This window comes from Arachis hypogaea, chromosome 17 (genome assembly GCF_003086295.3).
Source record: "Arachis hypogaea cultivar Tifrunner chromosome 17, arahy.Tifrunner.gnm2.J5K5, whole genome shotgun sequence".
NCBI classification, from domain to species: domain Eukaryota; kingdom Viridiplantae; phylum Streptophyta; class Magnoliopsida; order Fabales; family Fabaceae; genus Arachis; species Arachis hypogaea.
This window is the reverse complement of record NC_092052.1, coordinates 8004464-8030180: the sequence shown is the minus strand read 5'-3', so window position 1 is coordinate 8030180 and position 25717 is coordinate 8004464. Positions and strand designations below refer to the sequence as shown.

Genomic DNA, 25717 nt, shown 5'->3' with positions numbered 1-25717 from the left:
ATCTCAGCATTCTGTTTGTCTAGTCATCGTCAGAAAGAATCGAAGAATCACATTGGTGCTCGAATTTAAATCTGGAGAACTAGCATAGATAATTTTATATTTCGGAGACTAAAATGGATAATCGCATAAATTTCAGGAACCAAAATAGAGATTTAGTCTTATTTTGCACAGGAAGCATTATATTTAATTTGTAAGATTGTTTTAAAGATTTATATTTAATAAAAATTTTAAATTATTTCACATAATCTCGTATAAATTTATATGAATACTATTATTACAATTCAGCTTTTGAATTGGAACCAAAAACAACTGTCCAAAAACGTCTTTTTAGGCATTTCAAAAATTTCAACCCATAAAAGACATAATTTATGTCAAATTCACGCAGATTTTGTATACATCTTGTATAAATCTATCTAGATTTTTTTATAAATTTTCTTTTAAACACTATAAAAAATTTAATATGTATTTGTAATTTTTATATCTCTTAGATTATTTATTTATTACTGATTTGAATATGAAAATCTCTAGTAAGTATATTCCATTGGAGTGAGAGCCTCTTGAATGTAAAATTAACATTTTCAAAATAAATTAGTGGTTCACAATTTCAAATAATTATTAACATTTTGTTTTTTTGGGTATTGACATAATTATGAACACTTGTACAAATGTATGGTTAAACACAGCTATAGAGAGATGTGGACTTTTCTTCCTGAGGGGGTAGAGTGTGAGTGTGACAATCCCAAGAGATGCAGAGTTTTTTTTTTGTTTTTTTTTTGGGATCAATTTTAACTTTAAAATTGATTTGGACCACCAATGATGGATTATGTGACACCTTTATTCCAGGCCTATTAATTAATGCCTTTGTTTTTTTTTTCTTTTTTTTTCATCCCTCAGATATCTTTTAATTTCTTAGCCTGAAAATTTTGGCACTTGAGAACTTTCTTCAAAGCAAAAAATTCAGAAATAAACTTGGTTTCATCATAGTGATGCTGTTATTATTATTATTATTATTATTATAAAGGCTATTAATGTTTACCAAAGCTTTAATTTAGAAGATAAGTTAAATCCTTTATTTTATTGCATAGAAAGAGAGGCCTAATCAAGAGTGTATGTGCATTAAGTAATAAGCAACCCTAATTCTCAAATTAGCATGCAGATTATTTGATCCGTACCATGTTCCTGTGCTTAGCTAAAGACAAGCAATAATCAATCATAACATTTTAATAATACCAAAAAGGAAAAGAATCATAGCATTCTAAGATCAAGTTAAATCAATGTTGCTTTAAATAACTATTACACCACATGTTTAATACTTTTTGCAACTTTGTAAAACCTAAACTATATGTGAAAATTTTCAGACTACTTCATTCCTTTATTATTATTATTATTTGATTAATTCTACTCAAAAAATTATAGTAATTTTTTATGGTTCCAACTTTTTTTTTAATTCTAAAATTCCTCATAAAAAGCACTGCACACCACATAAGAAACTTGCCATATGAAGTATAAGCATTTCACATATTTGAACTTTTGCCACTAAATTAGTTTCATTCCAAAATCATGAAACAATCTAAGCACAAAAACATTGCAAAAAATTGACATTAAAGAAGAATCCTTAAGGGAAAAATAAAATAAAATAAAATAAAATTGTATATATGCTAAACCTGTCCCCAAAATAACTGGCATCACCTAAAGTAACCTAAAAAAAAAGCAGCTATCCTTAAAGGACAGAAGAAGAAGAAGAAAAAAGACACAGTAACAGTAGTACTAGTAACCAGAAAGGAATAAAAGAGAGTACATAACCCCAGCATCAAGCAAAGCTTTTTTAGAAGCCTATCCTCTACAAGCCATGTGCAAAAAGTATATATGCAAAAAAAAGCAATAAAAACATTGCACTTAAATCCATATATCCTTCTTCTTTTTTTATTTTTTTTCTTTTTAACTTTCCAGCTTCTATTATTTTTTCCTTGATTTAGAGCCAGCATTCCAGCTCTGCAAATCCCTGCATATAGATCCCGATCATATTCAATTCTAGCTAACATGTGATTTCACCATATTATATGATAAAGTTAGTAACAATAATAAGTGTCTTTCAAGTTTTGGTGTACATAATAAGAAAATATTAAGACTAAGATTACATTATTATTACAGAGGACAAAGTGGTTCTTGACCATAAAAGAGTTAAAAACGACACCATCCTTCCTTTGTGATAATGGATAAGGACCGAATTAAGTGTTTACTAGAAAAGAAAAAGTTACGTTGTTCTAAACAATGTGACTTACTTTGTAAATCGTAAAATAATTATTAAAGTGAAGGACCGAAATTCTTAATCATAAATATTTATGAAGGAGAGAGTAAATGAGATAGCAGATTGTTGTAAGCTATAAATACAACTTTATTTATTTTTGTCTAATATTGTGAGGACAAGTGAGAATGTAGCTTGGCCTTTATCACTTTACTATCTAATAATGTAGAAATGCTAAAGTTAGTAGCATCATCCTCTATATGCTATATCTTTGCATTGTCCATATTAATATAAATCTCATTCTTATTTCTTCTGATCTCTTCTCAAATTCATAAAGCTAGTAAGATATGGGTTTTACTGGAGAATTGGTAAGAAGTGTCTTCTCCAGAAACCGTTCTGCTGCATCATATGAAAGCAAAGTGAGTCTCTCAAAAATGCTATCTATTTATATATATATATATATATATATATATATATATATATATATATATATATATATATATATATATATATATATATATATATATATATGCTGCAAGAATTCTTGATCATATCACAAATTTTGTTACTTTTTCTCAGGGTAGGCGAAATTCGACAGAAAATCGAAGATGGGGTTCTGTTAGATCATACCTGTGTGGAAATGAATTCAATTCAGTTGTGGCAGAGGAGGATTCAGCTTCACTTAAGAGTTCTGAAGTTACAGTTACACAACCAATAATACAAGAGAACTTGAGTGATAGAGAAGATGCTAAAAGTGAAGAAACTGTGGAGAATGTAATAGAACAAGAAGAAATGCCAATTTCAAGTAGTTCTACATTCTTGAGTGAAGAAGCAGCAGCAATTCGGATTCAATCAGCATATAGAAGCTTTCTGGTTAGCTCAACAAACTTCAATTACATCAATTTGCATATATTCACATCAGTTACATCAATAAATTCACTATTTATGTGATGCATAGTGTTTTTTTCTTCTTCTTATGATTAGTGTGCTGTAAATTTCAGTTAAGGCGTCGAAACGATGAAATTGGAACCAATAATGGTGAAGTTCAGCTCAATTTAGTAACTGAAAGTCCAGATAGAAAGTCCATGGGAACATCAATTGAAGTTCAAACTGCAAATTCGGCTGAAATTTTCTCGGTTGAAGGCGAAAAATTGAGCATTTACCAGCATATTCATCGCCGGACAAGGAGTCATATAACAAAGCAGAAGGTATAACAGAAGACAATGTTAAATTCACGAAACTAGCAAGTAGCAGCTCATGATTTTGTTAGAAGAAAAACAACTAACTTTAGTTCACTTGAAATGTTGTCATAAATTTAAAGACTTGAATTCAGATTAAGCTTAAATAATTCACCAAAGCTCATCTTATTCTTGCATTAATAAAAAAGTGTTAAAAGAGTGATTGAAGGTGCTAAGCTTATCAATTTAGCTATAACTCGCCATCAATCGAATTCTGTTAACTAGCATAGTTCATGAGATTTTCAGGAAGAATGGGATGATAGCACTGTGAGTAGCTATGTATCGAAAATGCGAATGCAGAACAGAATGGAGGCATCAACCAGAAGAGAAAGAGCACTAGCTTATGCTTTCTCTCAACAGGTAAACATCTTAAAACTATTTGCATAGAAGGAATGGATAGTGCAGAAATCAAAACATTGGTTCTGGTTAATGCAGCTAAGAATCTGTTCAAAGAGAAGACCAACAAAATACAACAGCATTGAATCGAATATGAGCTGGAGCTGGCTCGAACGATGGATGGCAACACGTGTTCCAGACACTGCTGCATTATCTGTTGAAAGCCATGCTTTGAAGCAGCATGATCCTCTTAATAGTAATTTCACAATCAAGACTAGATTCTTGGATGCTGCTTCTGGGGAAGAAAAAGAGAGCTGTGGTTCGAATGAAGTGCTGCCTCATTTCGATAGCTATTCAGTAAATTCAAGAGAAGAAAATTGTAGCATCAAATCACCAAGATCAAAGACCAACTTCAAAGCTAGGAGAACTGTGTCAAGGCGAAAAACAGTGCCAAGCTATCAGTTCCTTGAAGAACAGCCAAAGGTTTATAGTTTTGGAATCTTTAGCATATCTATGATTCATGATTTTCCTTCCTCATTGACTTTTAAATTCTTAGATCAATCACCAACACTAAAAGCTATGGCTTCTTTTGGATGTACAACTTGATTTTCTTATATAGTTTATCAGAAATGCATCGATATGTTGCTTGTTCGTTGATTCCTTCAATCGTCTAAATATACTTTTATCGTTTTGCAGGTATGCAAGAAAGAAGGCTCAAACAATGCAAGCAAGGATGTTAAGCAAAAACCAAAAGCAAGTAGAAAGGAAGATGAAACTGAAACTGAAACTTGGCATTCCTAAAAGCTTCAAAATCCCAATGAGTAACTTCTAACATTAATCTGCTAAATAAAGTCATGTGTCTAGTACTTAAGATTTGGTGTAAGCTCTGCATAAATGGTTGGATTCTCTGTGTAGATTTTGTTGATTCATCTTGTGTCTTGTGTGTACAATTTCTCTTCAGTATAGTGCCTCAAATGCATGGAAAGAGATGTTTGTTCCAACTTCCAATGACTTAGGAAGTTATATTATATCCATTCTTAAGCAATAAAAGCAATATATATAAAGAAAATTGCTTGCATAATATAGTTTTTCCTTTCTTGGTAAGACACATTACACACAAATAATTTTGCTACCAAGAAAGAAGAATGCTAAATATTAAAGATCCCACTTTGCATACAATGTCACACAAAAGCAGAACATGTAAATCCAATGAGGTGGACTATTTTCATATCATAAAATAAATCATAACAATAATTTTTCTGTTATTGGAAAAACAGGTAACTGCACTGTAAATAATTATGTTTCAGTTCAAATATTTAATATCCTTACAGAAGGGAGGAGTGAATACAAACTATACAAAGTACTTAAGAGTTTGAGCAGAATGTGCATATATATTGTTCAGCAGTAACTAACTTGGATCCAAAAGAGGTTGATCCAGTAAAACGGGGTTGGTACCTGCAAAAAACTCGACGATCAAGTCAGTTATCGCCCAGAAAATATAAGGATTAAGGAAAAATTGTATCCCTCAGAGTGGATGTTCCATAGAATTCAATCAGCATGCCAGAAGAGGAAGCATTGCCTTTCAATTATAGTTATGGCAGTTAGTAAATTTTCTCTTATAAAAAATAACATTATTTCTTTCTCTATAAAAGTTATTATGGCATTATCATCGAGTATCCTTTATTTTAGAGGACTCAAATAAGAAGTATGTGGATGAATGGAAAGGTTTTGTCGAGCCCCCAAAATTTTGATGGCATCAAATGTAATCTTAAATTGAAGCATAGTAACTAATTAGCATGTCAATAAGCATAAAACTCATCTGGCATGGCTGTCTTTTATGTTATTTGTATAAAAACTTTAACTCAGTTGAAATATACAAATAAGAGAGAGTTTAAAGTTTAAAATTCAAAATATAGGATAAATATTAATTACAATAGAATAAGATGTAAATAATAATTTAACTTGCCATGCCGATGATTAGTTTAAAAGTGATAACTATTAAATTTTCAAGAACAAACATTTTTTATATATGTAATGAACAACAAAAATAATTTGTATTTTATAGAAATTAATTTTTAAATAATTTTTTCATCGATATAATACATCAAAATAGATGATTAAGTCGATGGTAGGTGTAATGCATTATTTTTCGCAACATATAAAATGTCTTTTATATCAGAAAAAATTGGAAACGGATCCTCTGAAGTGGAAAAAACACTTGAAAAAATAAAGTGTGATCTTTTACTTTTAATTTTTAAGTGAGACCAAAATTAAATAGAAGAGAGAAAGCAATGAAAGGTTAGATTATACACTAGATAGCATCCAGTTTTTTTTTTTTCACTGGAGAAAATTTATTTTCGAAAAAATTTCGCATAAAAACATGTCACAATATACCGTGTATGTCCATTTAGAATATGGAAATTACTAATTGTAAATTCATATTCAAATTTCCAAAATTTATAGGCTAATTTTTTTGATAATGGATTGAAGAGGTGTGTTTTACATCGTTATAGAAAATTAGTGTATTTTTTATGAATATGGAGATAATTTTTGTTTAAATTAAAAACTACAAATTAAAGGCTTAAATTTGGGTGAGAATAAAAAATTGAGGATCAAATTTTGGGTAGAGTAAAAAATTGAAGATTAATTTTGAGTAGAAATAAAAAATTGAGGGTAAGATTTTACGTAAAAAAAACAAAAAAAAATTTCAGAAAATCTAAATCGAAAGATTCTATATACATGTTCAAAAATTTTTTAATATCAAAATATAAATTTAAAGGTTAAATTTATAAATTTAAAAAATAAAATAAAATGCATATAAAAAAAAATATACTAACTATTCATATTATTAAACAACATCAGCTGTACTCCAACACAAAATAAAAAGCGAAATTTATAAGCATGTATTTTATTTTTATTTTTATTTCTTAGTAAAATACTAAAATTACAATCCCAATCTTTAGGTATATAGTACAATCTAAATAGCTCAATTATTGATGACAAAAAGTTAAAAGAAACCAAAACCCTACCAATAAAAATAGAAAATTACCAAGCACCAACTCATCTCGGTGAAGGGGGGGATTGGGATTTGGGAACTCAACTTCACCCTCTTCCCTCTCTTCTCTCTTCGATCCCCATTTTTTCACCCTTCTCCCACTTCCAAGTTCCAACAATCACATGCAGGCACAACAAGGATGGGCAATTTTGACATTTCACTCCATTTACAAGTGTTTTGAGTCTTCAGAAAGTTTCATCCAACCCTGCCTCCATTACTCTGTTTCTTCTTTCCCTATGAGAAACTCCAATCTTTTTCCTCACCTACCCATAAACCAAAATGGCACCTTTCGTTATTCTTCTTCTGCTATTCTCCTCTCTGATTCATGGGCATGCTCAAATTGAACCAAAAAACGAAGCTTTCATATCCCTTCTGGTCACCCAAAACGGCCTTGATTTCGTGAAGGAATTGTTGGTGAAAAGGGCGATTTCTTCAATAATCTCACTCCGGTTGCGGGATATTGAAAAAGGAGCAAATTTTCCAGTTGTTGGTAATGTGTATATGTCACTTTCCAACATCACAATATACGAAATCGATGTTGCTTCATCAATTGTGAAGCCAGGGGAAGCAGGGGTTTCAATTGTGGCTTCTGGGGTTACTTGTAATTTGAGCATGAATTGGTATTACTCTTACAGCACTTGGCTTGTTCCTGTGAGGATTTCTGATAGAGGTAGAGCAGAAGTTCAGGTATTGAAGCGATTCTTTGTTTTTAGTTCATATAATGGTGTTTTGAGACTTTTGAACTTAAGAACCTGTTTTTTGTATGATCACTGTTAAGTAGCAATGTATGCTGTTAGAAACATGTATTGATTCTATATTTCATATAATGGTGATTTGAATGTTTAAAACCCCCTTCTTCTTTTTTTGTATGATCACTGTTAAGCACTTTTGTGTTGTTAATTGAAGCATTTCCTTTTATGGACAAGAGTTAGATTGTTTGGTTAACTTTGTTATTTTCTTTGAAATTGGAAGAGTTGTTGCTGCAAATTGGATGCCTTTGTAGCTTTCCCTTTTTCAGTTTGCTTTGTGATGTAAAGAATGCTGTGTCCTTTTCTGTTGTGATACCTGGTATTGTCGTTTTACAATTTTTTGGTAAGTAGATTCCTTGCATTAGTAAATTATTCAAAGAAAAGAGATTTAGGTATAAATGGGCTTAACATACATATACAATCTATGATACGGCACTATGATGTCATTTGATTCATGTAGCCGACCTTAATTAGTGGGATAAGACTTGGTTATTGTAATTGACTAGATGTTTGCAGTAAACCACCCTATATCAGTGACTATTGTCATGTATCATAAGCTCCAAATGATCCCTATTTTTTATTTCTTACTAGTATGTGTATTTATCTATCAGTTTTCTTCTTTGCAAGTCACAACTACTATAGAAAAGGGAATTTAATTAATTCTATTGCTTGAAAGGTTGAAGGCATGCAAGTCGGCCTTACGCTTGGTTTGGAGAATCAAGAAGGGTCTTTGAAGCTGAAACTTGAGGACTGTGGTTCTTATGTTAAAGATATTTCAATAAAATTGGATGGAGGTGCATCTTGGCTTTATCAAGGGTATCGAACTATCTGTATTTGATTATCTCAGGGTTCATATTTCCTCCTTCCTTGTTGCTGGGTGTTGTTTTTCTTTGCTTTATAGAACTTGTGTTAGAAGCCAATAAAGGTTCTTCCTTTTTTCAGTGTAGTTGGTCTTGTCTATGAATACCTTATTGTTGTAATTTTTCCGTTTTACTAACAGGATAGTTGATGCTTTTGAAGAGGAAATCGGGTCAGCAGTAGAAAATGCAGTTACCAAGAAACTTAAAGAAGGGATTTCACAACTGGACTTGTATTTGGGAAGTCTTCCAAAGGAGGTTCCAGTTGATGATCATGCATCTTTGAATGTAACTTTTGTTAATAATGTCTTATTAAGCAATTCATCCATCGGATTCGAAACTAATGGGTTATTCATAGAAAGAAATAATTCTGTCCCTATTCCTAAGTTATGCCATAAGAAATCAGAATTCCCAGTTTCCTGTGCATATTCTTCAAAAATGCTAGGCATAACCATGGATGACGCTGTCTTTAACTCCGCATCGGGATTGTATTATGATGTAAGTACGAATGTTTTAGCTCGTCTTTAATCATAGATTTATTAAATACTACTTTTGCATTTGGGTTAATGTCAATTGAGAAATTGTTTTCGGGTTCAGGCAAAATTTATGCACTGGATAGTGGACAAGATACCAGATCAATCTCTATTGAACACTGCAGGATGGAGATTTATTGTTCCCCAACTATACAGGAAATACCCAAATCATGACATGAACTTGAATATATCTTTATCTTCTCCTCCGGTTGTGGAGATATCAAATCAGAAAGCAGGTGCCAACGTGTTTGCAGACCTAACAATTGATGTTTTGGAAGAACATGAAGTAATACCAGTGGCATGCATCTCATTGGTATAATATTTAATGTTCAAATTTGCTATATTTATTGGGTCTATCTGTTGTTATGGGTTTGGGAATTAGTACTACAGAGAAAATTGGGCTTTGCACCTAATTGCAAAAGTTGGTAGTAGAATCTCACCATATATGGTTTCAGAACACGTAGAGAGAGTTCCAATTAGGAGAGTAGAATAGATGAAGTGTAGTCTATAGCTAGAAGTCAAGGAGTTCTCACCTTTTAGGACCTGTTTGGTTTTGTTTTATTTCCTATTTTCTTTTTTTGTGTTTTCTGCTTTCAAGTTTTTTGTGAAAAAAGAATGTGAAAACAAGAAATACAACCGAAAACCAAACAGGTCATTATAATGTTCATAGTCTCATTAGCCACTAGGTCAGGCTTGTACTTGTTGTGCCACTAATTATTAGTATAAATATTGGACTTTGCATCACATAACACATAATGTCATCAGAATATAGATAATTCGGAATCTAACTTGTAATGTATATACAGCTTAGCACCTTGCTATGAATTGTCCTTTCTTGTTTGTGGTTGTAATTTTGATCCTTTATTGCTCCATCTCATCGCGTTTGCACAGGTGATTAGAGCCTCAGGCTTGGTAAAAATCAACGGAAACAACCTCGTAGGTGCCGTGAAATTGGATGACTTTTCAATGTCATTGAAATGGAGCACCATTGGCAATCTGAGGATGTACCTTGTTCAGGTGCTTTTGTATTCTGTTTTCTACAAGTGCATAACAATTCAAAATCTCATTTTTATTGATTCAAGTTATTGTTATACTTTTTTTTCCCAATGCAGCCAGTTGTGTGGACTCTCATTGAAACTGTGTTCTTGCCATATGCAAATTTACATCTCAGCAAAGGGTTCCCTTTACCCATCATTCATGGCTTCACCTTACAAGAAGCAGAGATAATATTGTCAGATTCAAGAATCACGGTTTGCAGCGACGTGTCGTTTTCCGATTCGAACAAGCTTCTCTTCAAATTCATTCAGTAGAGATAGTGTTTGTTGATGCATGTAAATAGCTCGGTTTAGAAATCTGAATTGTTATCTGCTTGTACAATTTTCATTCATTTGTTAGGATAGTCAACAGTGCAAGTGTGCAACTGTCAATAGAAAAAGAAAAGGGGAAAAATTAAACATTGATATATATGTACTTACACCATAAATTTTTATGTACAATGAAGGTTATATTCGTGATGTACATTGTTTTCCATACATATATTTCATGTCACGAGTCAATAAAGAAGTTATTATATATTTGGATATAAATATACATATTATTTATTTAATTTTAATGTGTATTTTATATTTTACCATGTATTTAATATAAGCAGTTGATTTGATAAATAATTCAGTGTACACGTAATATGATTAATTATGTAATTGCCTAAAATCTGAACATCTTGAGACATCAAGATTTAGTTGTATTTTTTTTTTTACTGTAGATTAAATTCACAAAAGACTGATTATAAGAGTCATTTTTAGTCACAAATGAAAATGATGTGATAATAATTTTATAAATAAAGTTAAAATAAACCAAATCACATCATAACAACTCACAAGCTACAATTCACACGACAAATTAAATTAAATTCAAGTAACAAATAAAATAATCAAACTATTAGAAGCTTAAATTCGTGGTTCTGTTTACATAGTTAGAATTCTCCTAATTGACCAAGCCATAATTTTTTTCAGATCTAATCAGTCTTTTTTACATATATTAAGCTGTGTTTGAGATGGAGAATGAGATCGAGAGACAAAGATTAAATGATTAATACTGAGAAACTGAAATTAAATTAAGTTTTTATATTGTATTTGATAAATGTAAAATGTATTAGACTAAATTATGTTTAGTTTAAGATAAATAAATATAAAGATTGAATAGTAGATTTAGAATTTGAAAATTTAAATAAAAGTATTTTTTTAAAAAAATATTATTAAAGTTTCAATTTTCAGTCTAAAAAATTTTAATTCCCTCCTATTCTACTTTCTGAAAATATTAAAGGAACTGTATGTAATTTTGTATTCCAAAACTGAAACTTTAATTATAGTCTTAGCTCCAATCTTTAAAAACAAACATTATCTTAAAGTGAGAATTCTACCCCTCTTTATCATTCATGTCCTCGAGAAAACAACTATCATTTCTGAAATCATTCATTTTCTATAATAGTAAATTTCAAAAATAAATTTGAGTTTCTCACTAGTAATGTTATCTTCTCTTCTTTCTCTTATGACCAATTTTTTCCGGTTTGAGATGAGAGAAGCAATAACTTAATCCTCTTATAGTTTTTTCATTTTTTTTTCTATCATTTAAAATGTCAAGATTTAATTGTATTTTTTTTACTGTAGATTAAATTCACAAAAGACTGATTATAAGAGTCATTTTTAGTCACAAATGAAAATGATGTGATAATAATTTTATAAATAAAGTTAAAATAAACCAAATCACATCATAAAATAATCAAACTAATAGAAGTTTAAATTCGTGGTTCTGTCTACATAGTTAGAATTCTCCTAATTGACCACATAAAAATTGAATTAAATTCAAGAAACAACTAAAATAACTAAACTATTAAAAGGGTACGGTTCTATCTAGATGGTCAGAATTCTCCTAATCATCTGAGCTCATCGACGAGGATGACGATGACGATGTGGGAGAAGGATCATTTCGTGGCCATGGTTTAATTATTTTCTGTACTTCTTTTCTTATTAGAACGTCATCTTATCTCTGGTTGTTAGGTTGCCGAGGATTCAGTCTTGCCAGGGATGGTGCAGATATCTATGTGGACTCTAATATTAGCTTTACGCAAGTGAGTCCTAAAATACTTACTCTTTTAGAACAGTTTTAATTTTTAACTTGTGTTATACAAATTATAAAGAGTTATGTAGCTTTTTTTAATTCTTGAAGTTGAAATTATTTCAAACTTTAAATTGTGATAAGGTTGAAAATAAATCAAATTGTAGTTAATGAAAGAAATTCAAAGTAAAAATTATTTTCTATAGAAGAATAGGTGAAGTTTTGCAGATAAACAGATTTAAAACATATAAAGAAATCTTAGAATCCTGCTTCCCATTGGAAAGGGATTCCTTTTTTCATGAGTTTAAAGGAAGGAATTGCCTTTTGGGCCGACGCGCCGAGAAACCGGGATAATGTGGTTAGTCGGCCGGTGAGTTTCTGGCTATTTTGAGGTTTTTTGGGCTTGTCATTTCGAGGCCGGCTCTACATTTTTTGAGGTCGTGATAAGAACCGACTTCTTTGGAGGAAAGGTCGGTACAGAGTGAGGATCAATCCTTTGGATTGAGCCTCTCATTGGATCCTGAGCCTTAGCATTGAGGCAGGGTATGAACAGTGCCCAAGTGGAAGGAACATGAAGATTTGAATTTTGGGAATCTCAGCATGGGCGCGCACGCGTACCTGCGGGTGCGGACAGCTGGAAGCGGCGCGCGAAGATCAGCGCATCCGCGCGGATTAGAGAAATCCACCCCGACGCGCACGCATACATGGCGCGCGTGGATCGCAAAATCAATCGGCCCACACGCGTGCATGGCGCGTACGCGCGACAGCTCATCGACGAGGATGACGATGACGATGTGGGAGAAGGATTACTTGGAAATTGAAGGCCTTCATAGTGATCCAGGATCTCTTCCTCAAGAAAAACACAGGGACAATATAATTAACAATTTCACTGTAGGGAATGGTGTAAAAACCTTCATCCCCCACCTTGTGCCGAAACTATTCTAAAATATCCAATTCCCATTAGCATCATATCCAATTAATACTATGGCATGAGAACTATCAGGTCGAATGCTTTTGTCACATACATATGACATTTCCATCCTTCGCGCATAGAAATCCCCGTTTATCCAAATGATCGCAAACATCCACATTCCTGGATGTATTCTTTGACTTCTTCAATTCCTTCGTCAGTGACACCGGATAAATCACGGACGGCTTGGATTTCAAACCGTTTGGACCACGGCCTCCTATGGACTCATCGTCCATCTTGAGTCAACTTTCTAACTTTAATGCCTTATCGCATCACCTACCTAGCCGCAAAGTGAACCTTATAGGTTTTAGCCCCCATTCCTGATATTAAATCTTGAACGTTAAGTTCAAGGAGATCTTTGTCTTTATCATTTGAGGCTTCCAGCCTGATTCTGCTCTCACAGGATATCCTAAAGGTATGGGCAGTGCAAGTCTCTGTTTTAAAATAAATTAGAATAATAAGATTTTAATTAAAAAAATTATGAAATAATTAATAAAAAAATAAATAATTAAAGTTACCTTTCTTCCTTTGATTCTCTACATTAGGAAGGATCTTTACTCCTCTAGCACCATTCGTTCTTTTCTTCAAATGAAACATCCTTCTCAAGGTTGAGTCAAATTCTGTCGTAACTTTATAAAAGAATAGGACAAGAAGAAAATGAAGAGGCCAAAGGTTGAGCCAATGCAACCATATCTTTGTAGAAGAATAGGAGAATGAGGAGAAAAAAAAATGCACAAATGAAGAGGAGACTCTGCAGCAGTGTTTTGTAGAAAATGAAATGTGAGAATGCTTCATGTACTATGCACTCTGCTAATGGGGAGGGAGGGAATGCTTCATGTACTATACACTCTGCTAACGGGGAAGGAGGGAATCGGCTACGGCACATCTTTTTTTTCATTTCATTTCCACCCTCATTATTTTCTCATATCTCAATTAGCTTTAACTTAGAATTTTATTTGAACAAGAAATTTATATACTAGCTACTTTTTAATTCAAATATTAATTTTACTGATGAAAATAGTGTGCATATGTTTCAAAAATATTAAAATAACGTAGATGTAGTGAAACAAATTAAATAAATCGTACTGGTTCATCAAACCATCAACATTACAGTTTGAACAATTTATATACTATGTACTCTTTATGTACACTTACTAAAAAAATAATTACTGGTTCGTCTGAACACTAGGGAGGCCGAGCTTAAGCGCTTCCGAGTGAGTCGTCACTAAGGAGGAAGAGCTTTACGTCGGCCGAAGTCAAACACCGCGGCGGGAATACCTGCACAAGATACTCGGACGCTCAAGTCAATAGTGATTCACGGTGAGTGAGTTAAGAGAAAAGAGTGAGAGAATAAGAGTGATAGAACCTGAGACCTAGCCGAGCATATTAGCTAGGTTTTATAGGAGTTGGTTTCTACCCGTTTAGTGGATAAGACCTAGTTTGTAGGTTGGTTATGATCTTCTGTTTTGTTGAGCACGTTTCCTATTTCTTCGGATGGGCGAAGCCGAGCTTATCTGCTCACGTGCCGAGTATTCTGGGCGGCTGGTACGGTGCTCACGTGCCGAGTATTCTGGGCGGCTGGTACGGGGCCGAGCTTTATGATGCACGTGTCTTTTTATTCGAACAGGTGAGGCCGAGCTTACCTGCTCTTGTTTCGAGTTTGTTTGATGTGATGCCAGCCTCAGATATTTGCGTGCCGAGCATTGCGGTTGACCGAGGATAAGGGTGACGTATCAATTACAATGGTTTGATGGTTTGATGAACTAGAAAGAATTAAGAGAGGGAGAGAAATAAGTTCTTCTCATTGTTGAAGAGAATGAAAAATCCCCCTTAGAAAATATTTGTTGAATTATTACACCTTATAAATTATGTACTCTTTATGTACTCTTATTAAAAAAATAATTACAATGGTAAGCCTATTATTGATAAAGAAATAATCTACATAATATATAACAACTAAAATAACTAAGCTATTAGAAGGGTAGGCGCGGTTCTGTCTACATAGTCAGAATTCTCCTAACCATCTGAGCTCACCGACGAGGATGACTATGACGATGTCGTAGATGTCGTAGTTGGAGGTGGAGAAGGATCACTTGGAAATTGAAGAATTTCATAGTGATCCAGGATCTCTTCCTCAAGAAAAACAGGGACGATATAATTAACAATCTCACTCTAGGGAATGGTGCAGAAACTCTCATTCCCCCACCTTGTGCCGAAACCATAGTTAGCAAAACCGGACCGGATCGGTCAGTTCGACCGGAAAACCGGTGAACCGGACCTAACACCGGTCCGGTCCAAACTTCTAACCGCTTAAGGTAGAGAATCGGAACGAACCGATCAAACCCGTACTAAACCGGCGAAAACCGGTCAAACCCGGTGAGCATCGGTCGAACCGCTCGGTCGCAATTGAAGGAGAACCTACGGCGCACCAGCGTTCCGCAACTCCACTGTGCTCCATATGCTCATTCGCTGCCAAACTAAAGATAGCAAAAACGCTAGCATGACCACCAGGCTGCAATGCTTCTTGTCATTATATGTACAAATTATAATACATATAGAATGTTTTAGTTTACTTATATTCAATTTATTTTCATTTTAATGTCACTCATTTTTAAATAATTTATATTTTATTTAACTATACTTTTATATTTAATATAAATTTAAAAGATAAATAAATAAATTTTATTAATCACAATTTATTTATTTTTTCATGATTATACGATATCTATTAATATTATTTTTTCAACAAATATTTATAGTATATAATAATAGGTAAAGACTCACATACATTTGTCTTCATATGAAGTTGATAATTGAAAATCGTTAAATGATAATTTAGTCAAACTTGTCAAATCATCTAACGATTCTTAAATATAAACTTCACATGAAAACAACTATACGGGAACAATGACAGAGACAGAGACAGAAATTGACAAAGATCAACTCCTGATTAGGAATTTAGGATGGCTTCATCAAATACTGATCATGCATGGGGCCATTTGTTCAATGCGGTTAATTCAGCTTATTTTCATTGTGTTAAATTGAGTTGTTTATGTAATAGACTAATGGTACTAACAAATTTTATGTTTATTTTGGTATTACTACTTATTTTTAGGATTTGAGACTTAATGTTTATTAAAATGTTATTGGAGATATGTTTTTTAACTGTTAATTTTTAAGTTTTTAGCTATTTTATATGTTTTATTTATGCGGGACCGGGTTAACCGGTTCAACCAGTGATCCACCGGTTGAACCAGTGACCCAATAACCTAATAGTCTGACCGGTTCGATCACCGGTTCGGTTCTGACAACTATGGCCAAAACTATTCTGAAATATCCAATTCCCATTAGCATCATATCCAATTAGTGGTATGGCATGAGGATCATAAGGTCGAATGCTTTTGTCACGTATATACCGCATTTTCTCACCCTTCGCCCATAGAAGTCTCTGTTTATCCAAATGGTCGCAAACACTGCTACACATTCTCTGATATATATACTATGTACTCTTTAGTCTTTATATACTCTTACTAAAAAAATAATTACAATGATAAGTCTATTATTAATAAAGAAATAATCTAGGTAACATGTTGAATTATTACACTTTATATACTATATACTCTTTATGTACTCTCAAAAAAATAATTACAATAGTAAACCTATTATTGATAAAGAAATAATTTAAGTAACACGTACATACCACATTTTCACCCTTCCTACATACCAAATGGTCACAAATACTGCTCCACATCCCCGAATGTATTCTTTGACTTCTTCAATTCCTTCGTTAGTGACACTGGGTAAATCATGGACAGCTTGGATTTTAAACCGTTTGGATCACGGTCTCCTATGGACTCATCGTCCATCTTGAGTCAACTTTCTAGTTTTAACGCCTTCTTGCATCACGTACCTAGCCACAAAGTGAACCTTATAGGTTTTAGCCCCCATTCCTGATATTAAATCTTTAACGTTAAGTTCAAGGAGATCTCTGTCTTCGTCATTTGAGGCTTCCAACCTGATTCTTCTCTAGCAGGAAATTCTAAAGACATGGGCAGTGCAAGTCTCTGTTTCAAAGTAAATTAGAATAATAAGATTTTAATTAAAAAAATTATGATATAATTAATAAAAGATAAATAATTAAAGTTACCTTTTTTTCTTTGATTCTCTATATTAGGAAGGATCTTTACTCCTCTAGCACTATCCGTTCTTTTCTTCCAATGAAACATCCTTCTCAAAGTTGAGCCAAATTCTGCCGTGTCTTTATAGAAGAATAGGAGAAGAAGAAAATGAAGAGGCTAAAGGTTGAGCCAATGCAACCGTATCTTTGTAGAAGAATAGGAGATTGAGAAGAAGAAGAGATGAACAAATGAAGAGGAGACTCTGCAGTCGTGTCTTATAGAAAATGAAATGTGGAAATGCTTCATGTACTATGCACTCTGCTAATAAGGAGGAAGAAAAGTGGCTACGACAAATCTTTTTTCCAATTTCATTTCCACCCTTATTATTTTCTCATATCTCAATTAGCTTTAACTTAGAATTTTATTTAAACAAGAAATTTATATACTAGCTACTTTTTAATTCAAATATTAATTTTACCCATGAAAATAATGTGCATATGTTTCAAAAATATTAAAATAACGTAGATGTAGTGAAAGAAATTAAATAAATGGTACTGATTCATCAAATCATTAACATCACACTTTGAACAGTTTATATACTATGTACTCTTTATGTACTCTTACTAAAAAATAATTATAATGGTAAGCCTATTATTGATAAAGAAATAATCTAAATAACAAAGCTGTTCAAACTGTGATATTGATGGTTTGATGAACCAGGAGAAATTAAGAGAGGGATAGAAATAAGTTCTTCTCATTGCTGAAGAAAATGAAAAATTTCCCTTAAAAAATATTTGTTGAATTATTAGACCTTATATACTATGTACTCTTTATGTACTGTTACTAAAAAATTAATTACAATAGTAAGCCTATTATTGATAAAGAAATAATTTAGATAACATGTAACAACTAAAATAACTAAACTATTAGAAGAGTATGCGCGTTTCTGTCTACATAGTCACAATTCTCCTAATCATCTGAACTCACCGATGAGGATGACGATGACCATGACGATGTCGTAGTTGGAGGTGGAGAATGATCACTTGGGAATTGAAAACCTTCATAGTGATCCAGGATCTCTTCCTCAAGAAAAATAGGGACGATATAATTAACAATCTCACTGTTGGAAATGGTGCAGAAATCTTCATCCCCATCTTGTGCCGAAACTATTCTAAAATATCCAATTTTCATTAGCATCATATCCAATTAGTGCTATGGCATGAGGACTATCAGGTCGAATGCTTTTGTCAAGTACATACCGCATTTTCACCCTTCGTCCATAGAAGTCCCTGTTTATCCAAATGATCGCAAACACTGCTCCACATTCCCGGATATATATAGTATGTACTTTTTATGTACTCTCACTAAAAAAAAGTTTATTATTAATAAAGAAATAATTTAGATAACATGTTGAATTATTATACCTTATATACTATGTACTCTTACAAAAAAAAATAATTACAATGGTAAACCTATTATTAATAAAGAAATAATCTAAATAACACGTACATACAACATTTCCACGCTTCGCGCTTAAAAGTCCCCGTTTATCCAAATAGTCGTAAACACTGCTCCACATTTTTTGGATGTATTCTTTGACTTCTTCAATTCCTTCATTAGTGATATGGGTAAGTCACGGACAGCTTGGATTTTAAACCGTTTGGAACACGGTCTCCTATGGGCTCATCGTCCATCTTGATACATACCTAGCCGCAAAGTGAACTATATAGGTTTTAGTTCCCATTTCTGATATTAAATCTTTAACGTTAAGTTCAAGGAGATCTCTGTCTTCATCATTTGAGGCTTCTCTCGCAGGATATCTTAAAGGCATGGGCAGTGCAAGTCTCTGTTTCAAAATAAATTAGAATAATAAGATTTTAATTAAAAAATTATGAAATAATTAATAAAAAATAAATAATTAAAGTTACCTTTTTTCCTTGATTCTCTACATTAGGAAGGATCTTTACTCCTCTAGCACCATCCGTTCTTTTCTTCCAATGAAATATCCTTCTCAATAAATGCTGTGGCATGAGGACCATCAGGTCGAATGCTTTTGTTACGTATTGTTATCTAGATTATTTCTTTATTAATAATAGGTTTACTATTGTAATTATTTTTTTAGTGAGAGTATATAAAGAGTACATAGTATATAAGGTGTAATAATTCAACAAATATTTTTTAAGGAAATTTTTCATTCTCTTCAACAATGTGAAGAACTTATTTCTCTCCCTCTTTTAATTCCTTCTACTTCATCAAACCATCATCATAGGTTGAACAACTTTGTTATCTAGATTATTTCTTTATGAGTAATAAACTTACTATTGTAATTATTTTTTAGTGAGAGTACATAAAGAGTACATAGTATATAAGAAGTTATTTAGGAGCTTATAGAGAATTTTAAAAAAAATGACTTCTCTCATAATATTACTACTTTTTTTTGTCACATTTTTATAAAATAAGCACTTTTAGAACTAAAAATCCAAACACAAAATAACTTATTTATAAGTTATTTTTAATATAATCATTTATTATTTAAATTATTTTTTTAAAAGAACATTATTTAAGCTCTTTATTCAAACTAGACCTACATCTATTAATTTTCTCGTTAGTTATAATTGATTATAATTGATTTAGGATTTATTGTGATATATGCATTAATTAAATTAATTAGTTGTATAATTTATTTTTTATAATTGATTTGATTTAATTTATTTATTACAATTAATTAGTTGATATAAATTATAATAAATTGTGTGATACTTAAATATTTAATTAAATTAATTAATTAATATAATTAATTTATTATAATAAATTAAATTTAATAAATAAATAATACTCTCAGATACGTTAACTATTCAACTCTATAATTAAGTATAAAAATTTAATTTTTATATAATAAAATAGATAAAATAGATAATTACTACCAATACACCACATTAGCATATCTGTTCATTAGTCATTACCTTCATCAAGTGAAGTACACTGTAACAAGCCTGCAGCAAATGTAAATTTTGTCCCCTAATAGAACACTTGTCATCCAATAAGACCATATATTACATTTCTACACATATAGACAATAATTTATACACTGAAGAATTCACTAAAAAATATAAGCCCCAACACCCTACCCACCCTCAACGCTAACTCATAGCAAGTTTTGGTGAATAGTTGGACTTCTCTTCGTCATCTTCTCATAGAACACAACTTCTTCATCAAGTTCTTGTTTTATTTGTTGATAGCAAATTCAATAGGATATGGTGTTAGGTGCGACAATTTTTAGAGGTTTTTAGAATGGATGATTTGAATTAATGAGGTTAGTGATGATTCTAATATGAATGTTGTTTCTGAGTCCTTTTTGATTGGGTTGGGCCTGTTTGGCCCGTACCATTTCCAAAAAAGTTAAAAAGAAATACTTTTTTAGAATTTATAATAGCTTCACTAAAAAAAAAAAATTTATAACAGATTTAAGGGTAATTTACTATAATAACCCAAGGCGGGAGAAAATTTACACTAATCAGCTAAAAGCAAAATTGGTTCATGAATCAATCAAGACACATTTTTATGTAGTTTGAATTAACCTAATTCGAATTTCAAACTCTATGTAATTCGAATCAGTCTGATTCAAATTACATACACAGGCACACACCCACTAATTCGAATCAATTTGATTCGAATTACACACACGCAATCCAAAGTAATTCAAATTGGGGTGATTAGAATTCCTCAATTTTTGGTGCTAGTAGTAATTCGTATTTCAGCTAAATTGATGTAGGAGTGGAAGGGTGAGTAGGTCGCTGGATGAATGAGAGAACTAGTGAATGAGTGAACGAGTGAGTAATCAAACTCAATGATAAAATATAGCACCGAACGTGACTATAATCAAACTCAATAAACATTTATAATCAAACTCAGTAGTGAAATATAGCACCAAACGTGACTATAATCAAATTCAATAAAAATTTATAATCAAACTCAGTAGTGAAAAATAGCAACGAACGTAATGACTATAATCAAACTCAATAAACATGTATAATCAAACTCAGTAGTCAAGCACTAAACCTGAGTTTGCACCGAACCTGACTATGATCAAACTCAATAAACATTTATAATCAAACTCAGTAGTCAAATATAGTACCGAACTTGACTATAATCAAACTCAACAAACATTTATAATCAAACTCAATAGTCATTTATAATCAAACTCAGCGTCAAGCACTGAACCTTAGTATAATCAAACTCAGTAGACATATATTAATCAAATTCATTAGTCAAATTTAGCACTAAACTTGAGTATAATCAAACTCAGTAAACATGATAATCAAACTATGGTTTATGGTTTAGGGTTTAGGGTTTAGGGTTTTAGGTTTATGGGTTTAGGGTTTAGGATTTAGGGGTTAGGGTTTAGGGTTTAGGGTTTATATTTTCAATAAAAACTATTATAATCAAACTTAGTAGTCAAATATAGCACTGAACTTGAATATAATTGGTATCCGAAATCGTGATCACTCAGATCTAGATTTGTAAAATTTGTTTGTTCATTCTTTCCCTGGCAATGGCGCCAAACACTGGTGCACAGAACCATGGTCCAAACATAACTTCACAACTTCGCACAACTAACCAGCAAGTGCACTGGGTCGTCCAAGTAATAAACCTTACGTGAGTAAGGGTCGATCCCACGGAGATTGTTGGTATGAAGCAAGCTATGGTCACCTTGTAAATCTCAGTCAGGCGGATATAAAATAGTTATGGAGTTTTCGAAGATAAATAATAAAATAAGGATAGGAACACTTATGTATATCATTGGTGAGATTTCAGATAAGCGCATAGAGATGCTTTCGTTCCTCTGAATCTCTGCTTTCCCGCTGTCTTCATCCAATCAGTCTTACTCATTTCCATGGCTGGCTTTTTGTAAGGACATCACCGTTGTCAATGGCTACTTTTAATCCTCTCGGGAAAATGGTCCAAATGCTCTGTCACAACACGGCTAATCGTCTGGAGGCATCACCCTTGTCGATGGCTGCGTCCTATTCCTCTCTGTGAAAATGGTCCGATGCGCTGTCACTGCATGGCTAATCATCTGGAGGTTCTCGATCATACTGGAATAGGATTTACTATCCTTTTGCGTCTGTCACTACGCCCAGCACTCGCGAGTTTGAAGCTCGTCACAGTCATTCAATCCCAGAGTCCTACTCGAAATACCACAGACAAGGTTTAGACTTTCCGGACTCTCATGAATGCCGCCATCAATCTAGCTTACACCACAAAGATTCTGATTAAGAGATCCAAGAGATAATCATTCAATCGAAGGTAGAACGGAAGTGGTTGTCAGGCACGCGTTCATAGGGAATGATGATGATTGTCACGTTCATCACATTCAGGTTGGAGTGCGAATGAATATCTTAGAAGCGGAATAAGATGAATTGAATAGAAAAACAGTAGTACTTTGCATTAATCTTTGAGGAACAGCAGAGCTCCACACCTTAATCTATGGAGTGTAGAAACTCTACCGTTAAAAATACATAAGTGAAAGGTCCAGGTATGGCCGAATGGCCAGCCCCCTAAAACGTGATCACAGGATCAGAATACAATCCAGGATGTCTAATACAATAGTGAAATGTCCTATTTATAATAAACTAGCTACTAGGGTTTACAGAAGTAAGTAATTGATGTATAAATCCACTTCCGGGGCCCACTTGGTGTGTGCTTGGGCTGAGCTTGAAGTCTACACGTGGAGAGGTCATTCTTGGAGTTGAACGCCAGCTTTTGTGCCATTTTGGGCGTTGAACTCCACTTTGCAACTTGTTTCTGGCGCTGGATGCCAGAATTGGGCAGAAAGCTGGCGTTGAACGCCAGTCTGTGTCGTCTAAACTTGGGCAAAGTATAGACTATTATATATTGCTGGAAAGCCCTGGATGTCTACTTTCCAACTCAATTGGAAGCGCGCCATTTTGAGTTCTGTAGCTCTAGAAATTCCATTTTGAGTGCAGGGAGGTCAGAATCCAACAGCATCAGCAGTCCTTCTTCAACCTCTGAATCTGATTTTTGCTCAGGTCCCTCAATTTCAGCCAGAAAATACCTAAAATTACAGAAAAACACACAAACTCATAGTAAAGTCCAAAAATGTGAATTTAACATAAAAACTAATGAAAACATCCCTAAAAGTAACTAGATTCTACTAAAAACATACTAAAAACAATGCCAAAAAGCGTATAAATTATCCGCTCATCACAACACCAAACTTAAATTGTTTCTTGTCCCCAAGCAACTGAAAATCAACTAGGATAAAAAGAAGAGAATATACTATAAATTCCAAACTATCAATGAAACATAGCTCCAATCAGATGAGCGGGACTTGCAGCTTTTTGCCTCTTGAATAGTTTTGGCATCTCACTTTATCCATTGAGGTTCAGAATGATTGGCATCTATAGGAACTCAGAGTTCAGATAGTGTTATTGACTCTCCTAGTTCAGTATGATGATTCTTGAACACAGCTATTTCATGAGTCTTGGCTGTGGCCCTAAGCACTTTGTTTTCCAGTATTACCACCGGATACATAAATGCCACAGACACATAATTGGGTGAACCTTTTCAGATTGTGACTCAGCTTTGCTAAAGTCCCCAATTAGAGGTGTCCAGGGTTCTTAAGCACACTCTTTTTTTTGCTTTGGACCTTGACTTTAACCGCTCAGTCTCAAGTTTTCACTTGACACCTACACGCCACAAGCACATGGTTAGGGACAGCTTGGTTTAGCCGCTTAGACCAGGATTTTATTCCTTTAAGCCCTCCTATCCACTGATGCTCAAAGCCTTGAGATCTTTTTTATTTGCCCTTGCCTTTTGGTTTTAAGGGTTATTGGCTTTTTGCTCTTGCCTCTTGGTTTTTAAGAGCTTTTGGCTTTTTCTGCTTGCTTTTTCTTTTTCTTTCTATTTTTTTCGCTACTTTTTTTTTATGCAAGCTTTGTTCTTTGCTGCTTTTTCTTGCTTCAAGAATCATTTTTATGATTTTTCAGATTATCACATAACACGTCTCCTTGTCATCATTCTTTCAAGAGCCAACATATTTAACATTCTTAAACAACAACTTCAAAAGACATATGCACTGTTCAAGCATTCATTCAGAAAACAAGAAGCATTGTCACCACATCAATATAATTAAACTAAGTTCAAGGATAAATTCGAAACTCATGTACTTCTTGTTCTTTTGAATTAAAACATTTTTCATTTAAGAGAGGTGATGGATTCATAGGACATTCATAACTTTAAGGCATAGTTACTAAATACTAATGATCATGTAATGAAGACACAAACATAGATAAGCACTTAACATAGAGAAAATGAAAAAAAAACAGAGAATGTAAGAACAAGGAATGAGTCCACCTTAGTGATGGTGGCGTTTCCTCCTTGAGGAACCAATGATGTCCTTGAGCTCTTCTATGTCTCTTCCTTGTCTTTGTTGCTCCTCCTCATTGCTTTTTGATCTTCTCTTATTTCTTGAAGGATGATGGAATGCTCTTGATGTTCCACCCTTAATTGTCCCATGTTGGAACTTAATTCTCCTAGGGAGGTGTTGATTTGCTCCCAGAAATTTTTGTGGAGGAAAGTGCATCCCTTGAGGCATCTAAGGGATCTCTTGATGGTGAGCTTCCTCATGTGTTTCTTGAGCTCCATGAGCGGGTTCTCTTGTTTGCTCCATCCTTTTCTTAGTGATGGGCTTTAGAGATGAATCTTTCCATCTCTCATGGCTCAGAGGTGAAAGCACTTGCCTTCCCTTTCCTCTTTGAGGTTTCTCTGGCCTTAGATGCCATTAATGGTTATGGAAAAACAAAAAGCTTATGCTTTTACCACACCAAACTTAGACTGTTGCTCGCCCTCGAGCAAAAGAAGAAAGAATAGAAGAAGAAGAAGAAGATATGGAGGAGATGGAGGGATGTGTGTATGGATGTGAGTGGTGAATGGAAAACAGAAGGGATGACCATAAATGGAGAGAGAGGGTGAGGTGGGTGGGGATCCTGTGGGATTCACAGATCCTGAGATGATTCTGTGGTGTCCACAGATCTTGAGGTGATCCTGTGGTGTCCACAGATCCGGAAGTGTAAAGGATTTACATCCCTGCACCCATTAGGCATGTAAAATGCCCTTGCACACAACTCTGGGCATTCAGCGCCAGGTTGGTGCCCATTTTGGGCGTTCAACGCCCATTTGTTGCCCATTTCTGGCGTTGAACGCCAGAACCATGCTTCTTTTGGGCGTTCAGCGCCAGCTCTTCTCCAGGGTGCAATTCTGGCGTTCAGCGCCCAGATGCTGCCCATTTTGGGCGTTCAGCGCCCAGATACTGCCCATTTTGGGCGTTCAGCGCTAGAACCATGCTCTGTTCTGGCGTTGAACGCCAGACAGGTGCTTCCTCCAGGGTGTGATTTTTCTTCCGCTGTTTTTGATTCTGTTTCTAAATTTTTCGTTTATTTTGTGACTCCACATGATCATGAACCTAAGAAAACATGAAAA

General features: G+C 33.5%; 2 protein-coding genes across 2 annotated transcripts; both read left to right on the top strand.

The window, feature by feature from the left end:
• The first annotated feature begins 1892 nt into the window (after positions 1–1892).
• LOC112767186 (protein IQ-DOMAIN 33) lies at positions 1893–4888 on the top strand. Its single transcript, XM_025813070.3, has 6 exons — positions 1893–2664; positions 2825–3118; positions 3247–3453; positions 3730–3843; positions 3919–4302; positions 4516–4888. The coding sequence occupies exons 1-6, from the start codon at positions 2593–2595 to the stop codon at positions 4618–4620; spliced, it is 1176 nt and encodes a 391-aa protein (XP_025668855.1). The 5' UTR covers positions 1893–2592; the 3' UTR covers positions 4621–4888.
• A 1926-nt stretch (positions 4889–6814) lies between these two features.
• Positions 6815–10531, top strand: LOC112764905 (putative BPI/LBP family protein At1g04970). The gene is made up of 6 exons (XM_025810731.3): positions 6815–7561; positions 8300–8439; positions 8624–8978; positions 9078–9326; positions 9905–10030; positions 10126–10531. Exons 1-6 carry the CDS (start codon positions 7154–7156, stop codon positions 10321–10323), a joined length of 1476 nt encoding a protein of 491 aa, XP_025666516.1. The 5' UTR covers positions 6815–7153; the 3' UTR covers positions 10324–10531.
• Positions 10532–25717: the final 15186 nt, after the last annotated feature.